Raw genomic sequence first — 17,658 nt, forward strand, 5'->3', positions numbered from 1 at the left:
CGGCTACCATGTGGCAAACAGATGTAAGATGAGTTTCTACACAGTTGAAAATCATTCATTTCAATGACGAAATGCACACAGCTCTAAATCTTTCTATCAATAAGAAAAGGGGTGATTTGGACTGGAGAATAAAAAGACCAAGACTGGCTTATGACAGAAAAAGGTGCCTACTGCCTGTAATTCTACACATGCAATTTTTTTTGCAGAGCAGAAACATATCAAGTAGCTTGCTGAGTAGATGATTTTTTTCTTCAACAGCACTTTTTAAAAACAACCCAAAAGTGCACACATAAAGGAATGCTACTCACTGCCAGCTAATACTTGTGGCCATAACAGTAGTTATGTTCTAATCACTGGAGTATATCTAAAAGTAGCAAGAGAAAACTAACCTTTAGTTTATCAAAATTTAAAAATCAAAGTATCTACAAAGTAGGAAAAACTTGAAATGAAATGAAATTATATAGGACAAGCATAACAGCAATTCAAAGAAGCCAAAAGTACCCATATGGATGAACACCAAGATAATCCTACAGTATAAAGGACAGAAGTAGTTTAAAAAAATTTGTAAAGTATCAATGGTTACTAACTAGATGTATAAGCTCAAAAAAAAAAAAAGACTTTTTAAAAGTATTTAAAGTGCCAAAAAATGTAATCAGGTATTTAGTGGTACTTTCAGAAGAACTCAGATGACCAAATATTCAGTGAATTTCAGAGGGATTCAAAAACCTTCTATAATCACTTTTGATCATACGTATTTGAAAATTGGCTAAAAGATTTTTTCAAACATTTAAATAATCAACTGAAGCTATGTTATGTCTTCTCTTTACACATCACTAATATGCGTTTCTTTCACTATTCTTGTTAAAACCATATAACATTAGATCACCAGTATAATTTTGAACACTAAAAAACAGGACATAGTACATCATATACATCCCTCCCACACCCATGCTCAAACAAACTCGCTATGCTTTGAAAAGAACTTTACAGTTTATTATCTCTGAATAGTTTCAATGTAAAAGGTGTTCAGTTTAAATAAGATTTTTTCCCCTACTTTCAGGTTCCTGGAACAAAAAGCAGGATCACAGAAAATTATTTAAATTTAAGCATGTAGCTTCGGCACGTGCATTAGGAATCTGAACTTTCTGAGCTGTTGCTAGAGATTTCATAACATGTAGGACTACTTTATAGCTAAGGTAGCTTGTTTTCTCTTGAATATTGCCTACACAGCTCATGTTGGTCAATCTGCTAACGTCAACACAGATGCATGGTCTGCAAAGCTGCATTGACAAAAGACAAGGTGATATGCCTTTATTTCTTCCACCTTGCAAATGAAATTGAACATTGACATCAGCAAATAAGAACATTTGCTCTGCTTTGTAAAGGAAGCCATTTGTTTAACAGCTTAACTGAGTAACTGTTAAAGCTCTATATTGTACAACAGTGCAATATTGTTAATACTATGAATAGCATACAGATGTCACAAAGTTGAAACAGAAAAAATGAAAGACAGAAGTAATGAGATCTCCAGGACTTGAGTAAGATGAACAATATATGACTGTTGAAGAAAAAAATAGAAGTGTCTGTAATAGCATATGTATCTGAAAGAAATAAGGTAAAGTTATTAATAAATTAAAGTGCTAAGCCAGTACTTCCGGTCCTGTTCTTAGCAATTTCCAACTGGCAAAAGCTCTGGAAGCGTGGGTGCTCTGGAACATAGGACCTTGATTTGAAATCCTGACTTTCTGGGCACACACTGCAAATTGCTAGTGAGCTCATTTATATTATTAAAAAAAAAAAAAATCCCAAATGATTCAACCAAAAAGGACTTTCCCGTTTACTGCTGGCATACAATTCACAAAAAAAAACAAAACAACAAAAAACATTTGAAGGTAATTTAACTCTATTCTAAAGCATAATACAGAAGCCTGAAAGAGTACAATTTCCTTGTATTTGGGATGTATTATGCTATTTTCTACTTTTTAAAAATAGTTCAAAGAGGTCCTTTTCTATTTTTTTTCCCTTAAATATGAAACTAATTCTTTAGCTCAAAGAAATATTTAGATCAGCCCTTTACTGCTGAGGAAGTAGAAGGTATGATCCAAAGCAAGCAATTCAGATTTTGGAAGCATTTTATGAACTACATTCTGAACCACTTACGTAGTCTAGCTGAATTTTTTAAGCTTTGCTTTTTAGATAGACAAAATGAGAGCAGAGGAAGTAATTTATGTTTAACATTTATGAGAAAAAAATAATAAAATCAAAAATATGACACAATAATGCAAATGCTCACCATTTAACGCAGAATTCTGAATTCCAGACAGCTGTAGCTTTAGTCACACAACTGGTAAGTAGCGTCATATTATAATTTACCATTCCCAAGAAAAGTCAAGAGCATTTGTTTTCCATTTTGTTTTAAACTTAGTGAATGGTAATGTGACATGGTAGTGATAATGAGGAAAGCCTATCTGACAGATTTTTTTCCTTGCATTAAAAGAAAAAAATATTAACATAAATCCCCGAAGAACCTTCTTTGGTTTAACTGAGGAAAAAAGCAATCAAGAATGAAAACCAGCTTATTCATATGCTACCTGCAAATACTTAGCAATTCCACCTGCACTGAGTAGCCCACCAATTCCATCTGGAATGCTCTGATTGCAAACAAGTGGAAGGAAGCTCATTATTGCAAGAAATATTTGTCATTTCTTGACTTAGTAAGTCAAGAGACATACAAAATACAATTTTTACATATTGATAACACTTATTTGCTGGGCAATTACTAATACGTAATTCCTGCAACTAATGTAGAGAGCAAAAAACCCTACGCAATACCATAGGCATTGTGTTAAACTAAAAAAAAATGGATCTACACATGTATCACTTGACTCGGTTTCATTTTGGCATCTGTCTTCTACTGAAAAGTGCCTGAGATAAAGTGTTGTGGGGGACAAAAAAATAAATGTGGACTCAGTGCATGGAATTTTTCACTGTCATTTTGTACCTTTGACCATCTCTGCTCAGCATCAAAGAACAAAAAAAACCCCGACAGGATCAGAATACTTTCAACAGATTAATTTTGCTGTGACCTCTGTTAAAGTATGTATGATGAGTCAGAAAAATAATAATTAAAACACATCTATTTTTTACAAGACTATCCTTGGTAACATTTCTCCTTACTAGTCAATTATTTGCAATAAAATTAACCACAGTTAGACTTCAGTCCAAGTCTAAGAATTTGGAAAAGAACTACATAAACTTGAATTATTAATATATATAAATACACACACACACAATGAGATACAGTTTAAGTTTAAACAGAAGATATCTTAACTTAGCAAAAATATCTAAGTAGGATTTGAAATCCATAATGACCTTAATTTGAATTTCCTCTCTGACATTTTAAAAAAGCATCAATAATAAAAACAATAATAATAAAAGAATCCCCTACAATACTAGTCCCTTAAGAATCATTCTTTGGTGGCCAGTTGAAATAAAGTACATGAGAGTATATTGCATTATCACCTATACCATGCTTTTTTTCTTCTTCTGCCTGTCATAACAAACTGATCTGTATGGCTTCTGATAAATAATATTATTTAGGTTTCATTTTAGATGCAAAACCAGATGCAAATCCCAACATAGACATTTTTCAGTAATAGTCAATCATGCTTTTATCAGCGCTCATCCAGGCCCATACTTCTGTTTGGACTACTAACTTGAATATTTGTTCTTTAATGTGCACAAACTCTCCAGATAATGAGTAGCACCAAACTCAGATGGCCAGTTCCAATAAACAGAACTGTCATCAAGACTTGCTGTGTTGTGTGTTGAAAGACTCTAACTGGAGACAGAACACTTAGATGCTATCTGCTGATTGTCAAAAATGCTCAGAACATTTACAGACCTCAAGCTCAGACATGTAAATCAGCATGGTCACAAATGTTACTACCATATGAAAGCAAGCTCAAAAAGTATAAATGTTCATAACCACAAAAAGATACTTTCATTGAAGTAGCAGCTTTTTATACTATCATTTAATTACATTTTCATTTGGGTGTTTGAGCCACATCATTTGTTTTTTTGTGAGGGTTCTGTTTGCATGAGCACAGACAAATGCAAAACTCATAAACCCTGACATTTGATATTTTCCCTCCCTCGAATTGTTCTAGAAAAGATTGACTTAGCCTTCAACATTCCATTCAACTGCAGCCCAAAGTACTAACAAGCCAGTCTGACTCATGTACGTGACAGTTATTTTCTGGCACTCTCTTTGCCTCTCTGCTTGAAAAAACTCTGTATATCCAATTTTTTTCCCCTTTAAATAATATTAAGAAAATGATCCCCGAAAAATGCCATTATATGGCTTTGATGACTGATGAGGTTAATTGTTTGAGGCCCTTCTTGTTTAGTATTGATCTTCAGGAAAATTATTATATCCCAGTCAGCAGTATTTAAGTGCTGTTCTATTTTTTAATTCCACAACATTTGTTCCAAGAAAGAACTTATTTTTGAAACAATGAACACATGTGTTACATGAGCCTGAGTAAATATAAGTAAATGATAAATTCAGAAACTTTAAAATCTTGCATTGACCTAATGTAGCTGAGGTCCTTGAAAGTTATTTGTCATTATGTGACTTAACACAGGTAGAAACTCATTAGTCTCCACGCTGCTTCTTTCTGGAGCAATAGGATGCAAAATTTCTTGTTACGATCTCAAAAGAAACCCCTCCTGATAGTGTAATGCACTATATATTGTGCTGCATAGATAAAAAGGAAAAACATACAACTGACACACTTCTTAGTCACATTTCTGAAACCAGGCCTCACAGACGCTATAGTGCAATTGTACGCAGACAGAACATTCCTAGTTTTCCTTTGCATAATCATAATGAGAAATGTAATCAACCATTAATCCATTACTATTTATAACCCATTTCTACTTGTAAGATTACCATTTCCATGGCAAAAAGGTAAAAATCTTAGGAAATAAGATTTGTTACTGTGGTCTTAGAAAATCCAGATTATTTCCAAAACCCCAGTTTCTCTGTACAAAGTAAGCAGGAAACAAGACCACAGTGGAAAATTCATGTGACAGATTTTTACAATAATGTTATGAAAGCACTTATTTAAACCAAAATGTAGATTATTTAAGTGTGTCTGAATAAAATTACTGAAAGTCAGTCATCTTCTGAAGAGTAAAAAGAAACTAATAAGGGTTTTTAATTCTGCATATAATGAAAAAGAAAGGTATTTCTCTTTCTATGCTTAGTCTTGGTCCCATGTAGTGCTACTCTGTAATGTTATTTGTGCATTTGACTCTCATGTTTGGGCAGATGATAAATATATATTAACTAAGTAGGAACTGCAGGGACATTTCTGGTTAGGAGAATATACTAATAACTGCTGATGTAAATGATTAATAGTAACAACAATCTACATGAGAAATTCAAGGTTCAAGGTAGAAGCCTGTCCTCATGTCTCCAGACTCTCCTGTGTGTCAGGGGAAATTGTTAATACTTGTAGTTGTTTTCTGGACCAGTCCCTTGAGAAATTAAGGACTAAATATTCCCACAGCTTCAGTTTGGTTACTATTAATGTACTAATCAAACAAAATTAGGCAGTCACTTCTTTCTTTATAGAGTTGAGGTACAGTGATAAAATAGGTCCATACTACAGAATCAAAATTTCAAGCCTGGAAATTGAATTCAGTTATTCTGAACATTTAAACTTGAGTAAATACACCATATTTAGAAAGCTCATATGGTGTACTGATCTGTTACCAAAAGCTGCAGAATATTACAGTATTTACATGAATTAATGCTATATTTCAACAGCATGTTCAGTTAACAAAAAAAAAAAAAGAAGAATATTTGGCTTTTAAGACATTGATTAATTGTGGATCAGAAATGTGAGATTTCTTTTGGTTTATGTCAAACTAACACTGCAGCAGAAGAGTATTTTTTGAACTCTACTCAGATTGCATATCCAGTTTTGAGAAAGACTGTTTTTCATTCTGCCCGATTATACAACACTTCTTTTTGCCTGGCATTTGACAGGCATTCCCATCCTTTGCGTTTACTTCACTTCACTTCCTCAATGCTGAGGCTGCAAAAACACAGCCAGCAGCCTCACAGAGCTTTTCATGGAAATCTTCCATTCTAAACTGGCACCTAACTCCACTTTATTATTCACTCAAGGAAATTTAAAACTCTGAGACGAATTTAAATATGCATGCCAATAAAGGAACTGATGAAAAGTATAATAATAAATGAAGAAAATGAAAACTATGTAAGACATTACTGAAGTAGCTCTTCTTGGGAAAGCTCTGATGTTCTTTGCTTGCCAGTCACCAGCACCAATTCATCCTTCAAATTCTGGATCTCTTTTCTCAGCTGGACAATCATCTATAAACAGCAAGACATAAACCAAACATCATCAACAAATTAATGGCTAGTTTATGTTTTTTGGAGTAGAAGGTTGAGTTTAGGTAAATATACTTTAGTTTTCTCTTTTTTTAAAAAAGATGTCTTTTCTAAAAACTGTCAAAATGCCTTAAATACACCAAGCACCTTTTTTTCTCTCTTTTTCCATTCAGAAACCCAAGAAAAGTCTTCCAATTCAGTAAATTCTTGTGTTAAAAGACATGGCTGTACAGAAAGAGTTGAAAAGATTTTTTGCAAAAGAGAAATATAATTTGACATAAGAATAAAAAGATCTTTTCTGACTGATTAGTTTTGCCTCTTAATAATGAAAACACGTTTTAGAACTGACATCTTTGTTGGAGAAAGGGCAACTACAGAATTGATTTTTTTTTTGCTTTCCCTTTTAGAAACAGAAGTTGCAAAACAATATCTTAATTTTAATCTTATCTTTTTTTCTTTTTCATGGGACATTTTGCTATCATTAGAATTATAACATACTATACTTGTAAGATGCACCAGTTGCTAGCAACAAACAGATGACATGAAGCAACATAATGAAATTAAATTGTAGTAATGAATGTGAAAATATTACATGGAAAACTGAACGACATTTTTAAATTCTAGGAAGTAATTGTTGGAATCTGTACATTGGGAAAAAATGTCTGCATAAAACCAAATTTTACTAATCATTAAACTCTCAAAGTAATATTCTACAAAGCAGGGAAATATGCAAATACCTAAGTCTAAGACATGAAAGAATGCATTCTTGGATTCTTTACGGTTAATCATTTAATGAAGCTTCCCTTTATACGGCTCAAATGTATCAGTCGTCCAGTGATATTTTTAGCTGGATATGCATGCACTGATTCCTATGCAAAATAAGTTTCCAAGAGAAGAATGTTTTCAAGGAAAAATTAATTGCTTTTGATTGCACGTGCTTTCCAGTAATGAGATTGTTGAAATCGACAACATGTACTTTCACTGGATGTTAAAAATCCTTCAACCATTTCTATTTCTTTTAATGGTTAAATTTAATTGTAACTTCCTAAATTTTTACTTTAAAAATCAAATTATTTTAAACATGCATATGATTATTTCTTTTAACTCTAAACCTATAGTTAACTATTTTTTACAATTAAGTATGAAAGTCTAACATAATATTTTATTTAATAGTCTATTAAAGTGACAACTGTTCATTAGAGCAGTTGCAAGAACACTTAAGACAATATTGCAGGCCAAACATTTTACTCTAATTTTATATTGTTCCATTTTAGTGCCACACTCTGATGTAGTTTGTGCCACCTACTGAGTCAAGAAAATTAAATTTTGGGCTGGAGTGGAAAATGGTAGACAGCTGAATCATAGTAACATTTCTGTTCAATGTTCAGACTTGTTAGGACGACTAACTTCAATCTGACAACAACTGAAATACCAATTTCAGGATATGGACAGAAGATTCATTGACCTTGATTTTCAGTTTAAATTATATCCTTTACCCATGAGTGAGAGAGGTTCAAAGATGAGTCACCTAAAAGTACAACAGGTATAAATTCATCTTCTCAGTAAGATAAAAAGTCAGGAATTCTCCATTATGAAGAATAACATTTACACAACAATCTGACTTAACTCAGATCCACCAAAAAGTATTATGAACTCCCCCTATAAAGCATGCAATCAACTCACAAGTGATAGATACTGCCAATAAATTGTGTTTCAATATTTCATAAAGTTAGTATTATTTCTTTACAATAAAATGATTTTTATGAAGAAAAAAGTTTAATGCACTTAGAATAATAAGGTTGCACCCTAGGAATATACCTAAGATGGGCAACAAATTCCATAATGAGCACAGGGCCATATAAATTCAAGGTACTTGTGTTCCCCTGCCTTTTCCACAAGAAGGGATGGTTTTCTAACTCTCACGAGCCCACTTTTGCTTTACTTGCTAAATGATCCTGCAGAGCGAGACATACCAAACCTGTGGAGTATAGCTCCACAGGATGTAGTAAATGTTCAGGAGCCTGCATGTGTTTTACCTCAATCTAAGCTTTCTGTGGCCACAGAAGAAATGTTTGGCATGATTTGCTACTAGAAAATCTATGTAGAAAAGGAAAAAAGAACAGACAGATAGAAATGAAGTTGTTCAATGCCTACTGGATTTATTTTTTGGCCTTTTTTTTTTTTTTTTTTTTTTTAATCTGTGAACTATTGCCATTAGAAATTGCTTGGAAAGAAAGATAAAATTAATAATAATAAAAAAGAAAATCAGCTGAAAACCTGACAAGGATCATCTATTCCCTTTGAACTTCAAGGACAAGAGACAAGAGGAAATAAAAGCACAATTATGAACAGTAACTGAAATATTCTAATTACCACCAACTAACAATGAATGAAATAATTAGCTATATAATGACACATTTCTGTCTCCTTTGCTTGTCTTCCTCTTTTTTCACAGAGGTCTTTCTTCCTATCTAAAATGTTCCTTGAATCAATTTCAAGCAAGTACTTAGTATTGGTAGGTTTCTTAGCTTTTTAGTACACAAATTGTTTCAGTGCAGCTCTATGCCTTCATCAAGTGACTAGCAATCTTAATTTTTTAAAGAGTTTTAGAAACATCCAATGATCTGTGACTATGACTTAGGAATTATCACTCTAAAAAAGCAATACGAAGATGACAATGAAAGTGACCATTTCTCCTCAGATGCCTTAAGATGCTTCAGTTGAGAAAGACTTTAGAGATCTGATAAAGATTCACTTAATTATAATTGTGCCCAAAAGAAAAAATTAAAGTGGGAGTTATTTTATAGAAAAAAGTTGGAGCTTGCATCTGAAAATGATTTAATGGGATGTTTCAGTATAAAATCCCCAACATCAATTTGACTGCTAATGCTTAATAAAACTTAAACCAAGCAATCTCCTTCCCCCTGTCCCCAGACAGCTCTCACCAGTCTGGGGTCAATTTCTTCATTAAGAACTGCTTCATTCTTAATAAGAGCAACTCGCTGTGCAAATCTGCAGGTTGATATAGATTCCTGGAAGGAAAAAAAAAAAAAGAGAGAGAGAATTCCAATTACCTTTGCACCAGGTAAGTAGCCACATTGCTAATGAAGCCATTAAAACACATTTCCATTTTGCCAGTATGTTACAGAAATATTCTATCATTTCATATTCCAAAATAACAATATTGAAGGGAAATTAGGTTAGCATATTAATGACAAGGGCATATAAAACTGTTAAATCACAGGATATTTTACTGATACAGTTTATCCCCTGACCAAATGTGTTTCAGGTAAATCCCCAGCTGGAACTATAGGATAACAAAGCCATGCTACTCAGAAGGCAATAATTTTTGACTGATGAGAAAAAGAGAAAACTAATAAGAGGTGGGGTTTTTTTGGTTTTTTTTTTTTTGGGGTGTGCGTTTTTTGGGGGTTTTTTTTGGTTTGTTTTTTTGTGGTTGTAGTTGGTTGGTTGGTTGGTTTTTTGGTGAAAAGAGGACTAGGCAATTTTATGTAAAAGAAGCTGGGAAAAGAGATGAAGGGAAGAATAGTGGAAATCCAGGACAACTGAAAAACAAGCTAGGAGACTCGGAACTGGGAGGCATACAGCGGAACTGTGATACCAGATAAAAATCTGTCTGATGAGCTAAATGGGAATCAGCTGGAATGGAAGACAGAAAAAAAAGATACAAGACTGAGTTGGTTGGGGAAACTCTGTGACAGCCTTTGTGTACTCCCATCTAGTGCACAGAAAGAAATCAAAGATCCTGATAAGTATTGTTCTCACATTCCAGATCAGCTGATATTTAAATGCCAGACCCTGCTACAAGAAATATATTTAATGAAAAAAACCTCAGTAATTGTTTACAGTTAGGTCAAATAATAAAACATACAATATCAGACAGTAGTCTTAGGAATTCAAATGATGCTTGAGAAACCGTATGATAAACTCTTATGGGATCCGGCAGTCTGCTTTTAAAAGAGAATTTATACATAGCCTCTAAATTAATTCACTACTGCAACAGTAAGTGCTTGGAGGTTTTGGTTTGGAACCCTCAATAAAGGTTACATGGGGAAAGATGTTTCTTGCTAAAGACAGAATATATACACAGAGAATCAAAGGAAAGGAAGGCCTTTCAATTAAGAGTTGCATACAGTATTATTTGGGTCTATGTCTGCCTCTGCTGTGCCTTTGTAATGATGATCAGCCAATGTGATTTTAATTAAGCTGTATACATATAGTAAGCACACTCTATGTACAGTACACGTACATAAATTTCCACTTGATCTCTTTGCCCTGTTTAGTGTGGACCACATGTTAAATTAATGAGTAGGTAATCAATTCAGTTCTCAATGTTCAATATGTTAGCTTACAATTTGTTTATTCTATGCCATCAAAATGGTAATCAAGTCAGACATATAATTTCCTAATCATTTTTATACCATGCTTATCATCACAGAACTTCAGGGCTTTACAAGAATTAATCCATTAACCTTCTTTGCTGCAAGTGTGTGGAATGAATGGAAACTGAAGTCAAAAGTACCAAAAAATTATATTCAATTGTTGTCATTTTATCATCTGTTCAAAACAGCTTCCTGCTGAACAAATTCTGCTTATAGTTACAGCAATATTGAGTGATATATCTACAATTCAGAATCAACATCTTCATCCAAGCACTCCAAAAAACTAGCACCAAAAATGTGATGTAGTAATCTAAGAAATTCTGTACAAACGCATTGGTAGAAGTAGGAATATAATCTAGTTCTCTAGGATAATAATCTAATTGTCCTCTTCGTATGAGTGCCTTTTCTTACTCTGAATTCTCTGCTGCATTGCTTTCATTATAAGAAACAACACCAGGTCCTTAAGAAAGTGGTTTTTATTATACAACTTCAATTCATAGTGGGGGTAGTTCTGTCTTATGCATTGTTTGTGAGCGAAATGTACATTCAAGGGAAAAAAACAACAGGCAATCCTAACACAGCTATGGATAATGACTCTTGCACCTATCCTAATTCTCACATTTTGTGATGATTAGCGATTCACTTAGCATCCTTTTATATTATTCAGACATATTAGCTTATCATCCACCTATATTATTTGGACATTTCAGGTTTTGGGGAGCAAGGAAAGGATTTGTTTTGTTTTGTTGCTGTGTTGGTTTTTTAAAAAATTATTTTATTTTTATTTTTGGGAGGACCAAAGAATAAGATATGTTGTGTGAATACTATATGTTAAAGCAAGAACATGAAAATTGTCACAGCTTATTCTGAATAATTGCTTGATCTAAATATTGCCAAAATAGAGGTCTAGAACACAGTGTGAGATATACACACCTGATGAATTCATATTTGAAAGGTTTCTGATCTCAAAGAACTTAAAATAAAATTAAAAAACTTATCCAGCTGCATTTGTAACCAGACAACATGTTTGCACAACTATGTTTGCAGATCGGAACAATATGTTTTCATTTAACAGAAGAAGTCCACTTTTCTAAAGTAAAAGTCTATAACTAGATGAAGTATGGTTTGAGTATAATGCTTTCCACTGTATTTCAGAAAATAGTCTTAGACTAAATAGTTTTTCTTTTCTTGTTTATTCATATTAGAATGCTTTTGTGTTAGGAAAATCAGGAAATAAGCAGATTATAAATGGCTTTGAGCAGTGTTCTATGTATTCACATTGCTACATGTTTTAGAATAAAACTATTTCAGTTGGAAAGGACCTACAATGATCAGCTTGTCCAACTGCCTGACCAAGTATTAGCACATTGTTAAGGGCATTGTCCAAACACCTCTTAAATACCGAGAGGCTTGGAGCATCAACCACCTCTCCAGCCTGGTCCAGTGTTTCACCATCATCTCAAAGAAATGCTTCCTAATGTCCAGCCTGAACCTCCCCTGGCATATCTTTGAACCATTACCACACATTCTATCACTAGAATACCAGGGAGAAGAGCTCAACACCTCCCTCTCCACTTTCCCTTCTCATGGAGATGCAGAGAGGAAGGAGGTCACCCTCAGTTTTCTTTCCTCCAAACCAGACAAACCCAAATTCCTCAGCTGCTCCTCACAGGACATTTTTCTTGGACTTTAGCCAGCTTTATTGCCCTCCTCTGGCTGCACTCAAGAACCTTCACATCCTTCTTAACCTGCAGGGCCCAGAACTGTACATAGTTCTCAAGGTGAGAATGGCTGACACATGAATAATTGCCTCTTTTGACCTGCTGGTTGTGCTGTGTTTGATGCATCCCAGGATGTGGTGCCCTCTTGGCTGCTTGGGCTCACTGCTCACTGCTCATCCGACCAGCACCCCTAGATCTATTTCTGCAGGGCTACTTTCCATCCACTGGTCTCCCAGATTATGTGTCTGTTGGGCATTACTCCACTATAAGTGCAGAACTCCAGCTAAATTTCATCCCATTAATCATAATCCAATGCTTCAATCTACCTAGATCCCTCTGCAAGGCCTCTTGTCCCTCAAGAGAGTCAACAGCATCTCCTGTTTGGTATCATCAGCAAACTTGCTAATGGGGCCTTTCAGCTCCTGCATCCAGATCGATTAATGTACTGAACAGAACTGGCCCTGGAACTGAACCTTGAAGAGTATCACTGCAGAGCAGTCTCCAGCCAGATGTAGCCCCATTCACTACAACCCTTTGATAAAAACTTAGACCTATTTGTAAACAAAGAGAAGAAAACATCACTACACATAATTCCAGTGCAGGAAATTGGTGACAGGACACAAAATATTTGAAAAATTTCCATAAATCCCAACCCCCAGAATTCCCTTTCCTTCCTAGTGAACTCCCAATTTTTCTACCATAATCAATAAAATCTTGACTCCAAAGAAGTCTAACAGAAGTTCCACCAAGGTTTTCAGCAGAAATAAATCAAAAATTTATTCACCAAGTAAATCAGTAAATTGAAAAAAAAGAGTAGTTCATTACTAGGTGCAAGTCATTTCCCAACTGGTACTTGTCTTGAGATTACTTAGAGACAAGCACATTTTCTAAAGGATTTCTTCATATTCTACAGCAATAAAAGCTTATATACTTGAATTTTAATCTATACTAAAGATCAAAAGAGCTGGATCTATAGAGAAGTGACAGGATTTTTGTTCAAGATAGATAGAAAGAACATACATCTATGTTTCCTTTGTCCATAGCAAGTGTTGATATCATGGTAGTCATGCAGTTTCCTCCCAGGCTGTCTCTTAGCACTGAGGTCATCATAGAGTTACGGTAAGGAATGTGGGACCGGTTTTTCTCTGCAAGCGCAATTATTACCTGAAACAATAGCAAAAATAAAAGACTTTTAAATTTATACGTCTATCAATGTTTGACACATAAAAAGAACAAACCCAATCTGCTCAGAAACTTTTGACAACAAAATGATATTTATGCAATCCACAGTTAGCTGCAAACCCACTGGCTTTATTGAAGGTTTTCCAAGTTAAATTTCACCATGTTTATATGTCTTTGTAAGAGTTGGACCTGAAAGACCAAATACATTAAATTTTATCATGCCCTAGCCTTACAGTCTCTTAGCAACATGGAAACTGAACATGATAAACTCAAACCCACAGTTTTTCCTAAGACACAGGAACTTACTGAAAATTTTCCTCATGACTTTTTTGTCATAACTATAAAATATGGATAGTATTAAAGTAAAAACTTCCTCAATATTTGCTAAAGAATGCTTTAAAAATTATACATTCTTAAAACACATCTTAGATGGGCCAATACATTTATTTCTGAGAAAATGTCTTGGAAAGCAATGCACAAATAAAAGGGTGAATGATTACAATGTACTGCTGGAAAGAAATGGTTCAGTTTAGAATATATATGCCCTGGCCAAAAAGGAAATTGTACACCTACTATTCTCAGTTTCCCTCCTCAGCTGTTTACATTATGGGACCTAATTATTAAATAAAAAGCTAGATTACCCCATGATGTCCTGTGATATAAAGGATTTGAACTGTTATCTGGCCAAGAACTGTACTGAAAAACTTTGGCTATATGAGTTGTGCAAGCCCTCCTAAACCATCAGGAGTAGGTTTTTCTCTAATAAGTGTTACATATCAGTGTGTATTTTGTTTATGCTACATTTACAAAATTGCTGTTTTAGAAAATTTAGTGTGACTTTTTGTGGCATTAGTTTCTCTTAATGGTCTTCAGAAAGTTAAAAGTTAAAACTATAAATCTTACACAGGCAGTCCTGAGAGAGACACATGCATAATATGAAAATTACCATCTTGTAAAGGAATCTGGAAACCCATTCTTGGATCAAGGTTTTGAAATGTCACATGTTACAACTTCTTTTATGGAAACACGTTAAAGCTTTGTTGGTTTATAATACTGCATAGAAATCTCATAGTAGTCTAGCACATACATTAATAAGCACATTCTCAGCCTCTGCCACACAGATACTATAATTGAAATAGACAAGATGGGAAAAGAGCCAGAGAGAAGATGTGTTATTTCCATTATAAATGGGAACACTGTTACTGGGAAGTTGATTTTTTCTGAAGTTCATGCAGGAAGTCTGCAGCCCAGTTAGAATCTGAACCTTCCCACATGACCACTGAAAACCTGTGACCAGCTGTCATGATGCTGAACCCATTGTACAGCCATGTGACAGTCCCACAACACAGACGATTTTAGTCTGAAATCCTATTAGTAAAACCTCACCTTAACCACTAAATTAATCTTTACAATCCAAAAAAAGGATCTGGAATAGAAAGAGGAGAATGTGAAGGAGAAGAAAGTAATATTCTTTGTCAAAGTGACAGAGACCACCTGTACAGAAGCTGAATCTGGATTCTCTAAGAGGCACCAAATGCAATAATCAGAAAACTGTCTCATTTAAGAAGGTGTTATTATCCTTTTGATATAAAAAGTGTTTTTGTCTTTTTCTTTAATACTTGTAATTCTAAGCTTAATAATATCACTAAAGCACAAAGTTTCATTTTGAGTGGGTCAAACAAACCACTTTAAGGCCTAGTTGCTGTCAGAACTCTTGTCACTTTTTGTAAAATTGCATCCTATATGAAACACAGGAGGTATAATCACACATAAATTTCCCTGGCACATGCAGAAACACTGTTAAGCATAAAAGTGCAAGACTCAGAAGCAGTCCTGACATGATCTGATGTGTGCTCAAGAGCCCATGTTTCGGTCCACATCCTTTGTGCCAGGAACCGACTGGCACCAGTATCTCACACCACCATGCCTTCAGAGAATCCTCAAGAGATGGGGATTTTGGGGTGCATCACTTACAGAAACAGAGCTGTCAGGTACACCTCTATCTTGCTGTTCAGTATATCACATGCTCTGAAGCCACATTCCTGCTTCAGAGGTATTTATTTTATGTTTCCCACCCTACTTCCCATTTCTAGCAGGGTTTGGAAGCTTAACTTCTGGTCTTTACAGAAAAAAATCAACTAACCAACAAAACAAACAAACCCACCCCCCAAACCAAAAACCCTAAACAAACAACAAAACAAAACCCCAAACAAACAAACAAAAACAAAACAAAAAAAACCCCAAAGCAATAAAAAGCCCCCTTTTGGTAAATATGGGAACCAACCATTCACTAATGGATAAAATCTTTCAACATTCTGTACATGGAACACGTGTTAAATGACGGTTAACAAACATATTCATTAAAGTAGTGAGAACATTGTACTCAGTTATTTTGGGGAAATAATTCCATTATAGTGTCAAATCACATGGCAGTGTAACCTTTAACTTGCAACTCTAAATCTGGTCCAGGATCCTCTATATTTGTATCACAAGGGAATATCTACCTATGCACAGTTACACTGAAATTGTAATTTCAGAACGTACTACTACGTCTCTCAGACAAAAAAAGCTACCCAGATATGGTAGTAAGGACCTCTAAATTCCTGCTGTCGTTTCAGATCAACTGCATGAAACTATCTTAATTTTTCTCTAGACATAGAGGCTGCTTGGAGTAAAAGTGCAGTGGATTTATTTGAACACCATTTTAATATGCTGCAAATATTTAATGAGTAGATCAAGCACCAGTAACAGAGAACTGTGTTCCCATTGACATCTCGATACAAATCATTTAACGTGACTCTTTTAATGTCAAAAATGTTTCAAAATGGCAAAAATCAACACTAGACCACCAGTGGATAGTTAAAGAGTTGAGAATTTTAATAAGCTGATTTTGAGGCATTTGTGAACTTTTATGTCATTCACTGCAAGTTCTAGATTCAATGGTTCAATTCCCACTGAACAAAAAGAAATTTTTACTGTTTTGGGTGGTCTTTTGTTCAATATTAGAAAACATTTCTACTGATACACAATCCCAGACAGAATCCAACATGCCTATTTCCAACAATGTTTCTCTAAAACAAGAATTAAAAGTTGCATGAAAAAATAAAATTTTTCACTGTCAAATACATAAAAATCATACAATAAATAAAAAGGGATCCTGAGTATAATTCGGATGATGCTGAAGACGTCCATTTTAGAGGCACTGACCCTTATCAGTTCCCTTGAGTACTACTCAAATACAGACATTTTTCTTCAAGGTAAAATTTAAACAAATGAGGGCCATGAAAAAAATCCAGTGTGATAGTAAATGACTGACTGCCACCTGCTGTACCTTAAGCTTCTTCTTTTGACAGATGAAATATCCCTGATCATAAATTAAATGAAATCCAAGAGATTTTTGTTAACAGAAATAAACATAGTACAAAAATGAAAAATATTCTTTCCAGCAAGTAAAAAAATTTTATTTCCTAACCATTATTTTAAAAAATTGTCACATACACACACCCACAAAATTTTCAGGTTTCATGGTCACCTCAACTGTTTATTTTACTAAATAGCAAGTATACTATAAAGTAAGTTAAAAAGTACAGATATTTAGAATTTTTAATTTTACAGAATTTTACAGTTAAGCCTTTTTTGTTCTCCCTATCTCACTTAATTGTCCTCCTAAATGACAGCCTCACAGACTTGTTATGTTTCTACACAAAAATTTTTAAAGAAGCCTTAGGAGAAAATACTGTATCATCCATCAGAATCCCCAAAATAAGTAATTTCTAGCAACAGGAACAGTGTTTGCTGTAGTGTGAAAACAATATCATATATTCAATCTTAGGAAGAAATTAATTTCTCTTACAGGTATGAGATCTGAAATGGACACTTGAAAATCTTTAGTGATTGCAACTTAACAGCACCGCATTAACAAAAGAGA

General features: G+C 34.2%; 1 protein-coding gene across 4 annotated transcripts in view; it reads right to left on the reverse strand.

The window, feature by feature from the left end:
* The window catches only part of KIF6 (kinesin family member 6), a 154,467-nt gene that overhangs the window by 101,447 nt on the left and 35,362 nt on the right, over nucleotides 1–17,658 (reverse strand). For all 4 annotated transcript variants that reach the window (XM_066178437.1, XM_066178435.1, XM_066178436.1 and 1 more), the window contains 3 exons: nucleotides 13,569–13,712; nucleotides 9,370–9,456; nucleotides 6,303–6,406 (listed from right to left, as the gene is read on the reverse strand). In XM_066178437.1, coding sequence (XP_066034534.1) covers nucleotides 6,303–6,406; nucleotides 9,370–9,456; nucleotides 13,569–13,712 — 335 coding nt within the window. The remainder of the gene's footprint in view (nucleotides 1–6,302; nucleotides 6,407–9,369; nucleotides 9,457–13,568; nucleotides 13,713–17,658) is intronic.

The sequence above is a fragment of the Chamaea fasciata genome, unplaced genomic scaffold (genome assembly GCF_029207755.1).
Source record: "Chamaea fasciata isolate MVZ Bird 193981 ecotype frontalis unplaced genomic scaffold, bChaFas1.0.hap1 SCAF_3, whole genome shotgun sequence".
Classification (NCBI taxonomy): domain Eukaryota; kingdom Metazoa; phylum Chordata; class Aves; order Passeriformes; family Sylviidae; genus Chamaea; species Chamaea fasciata.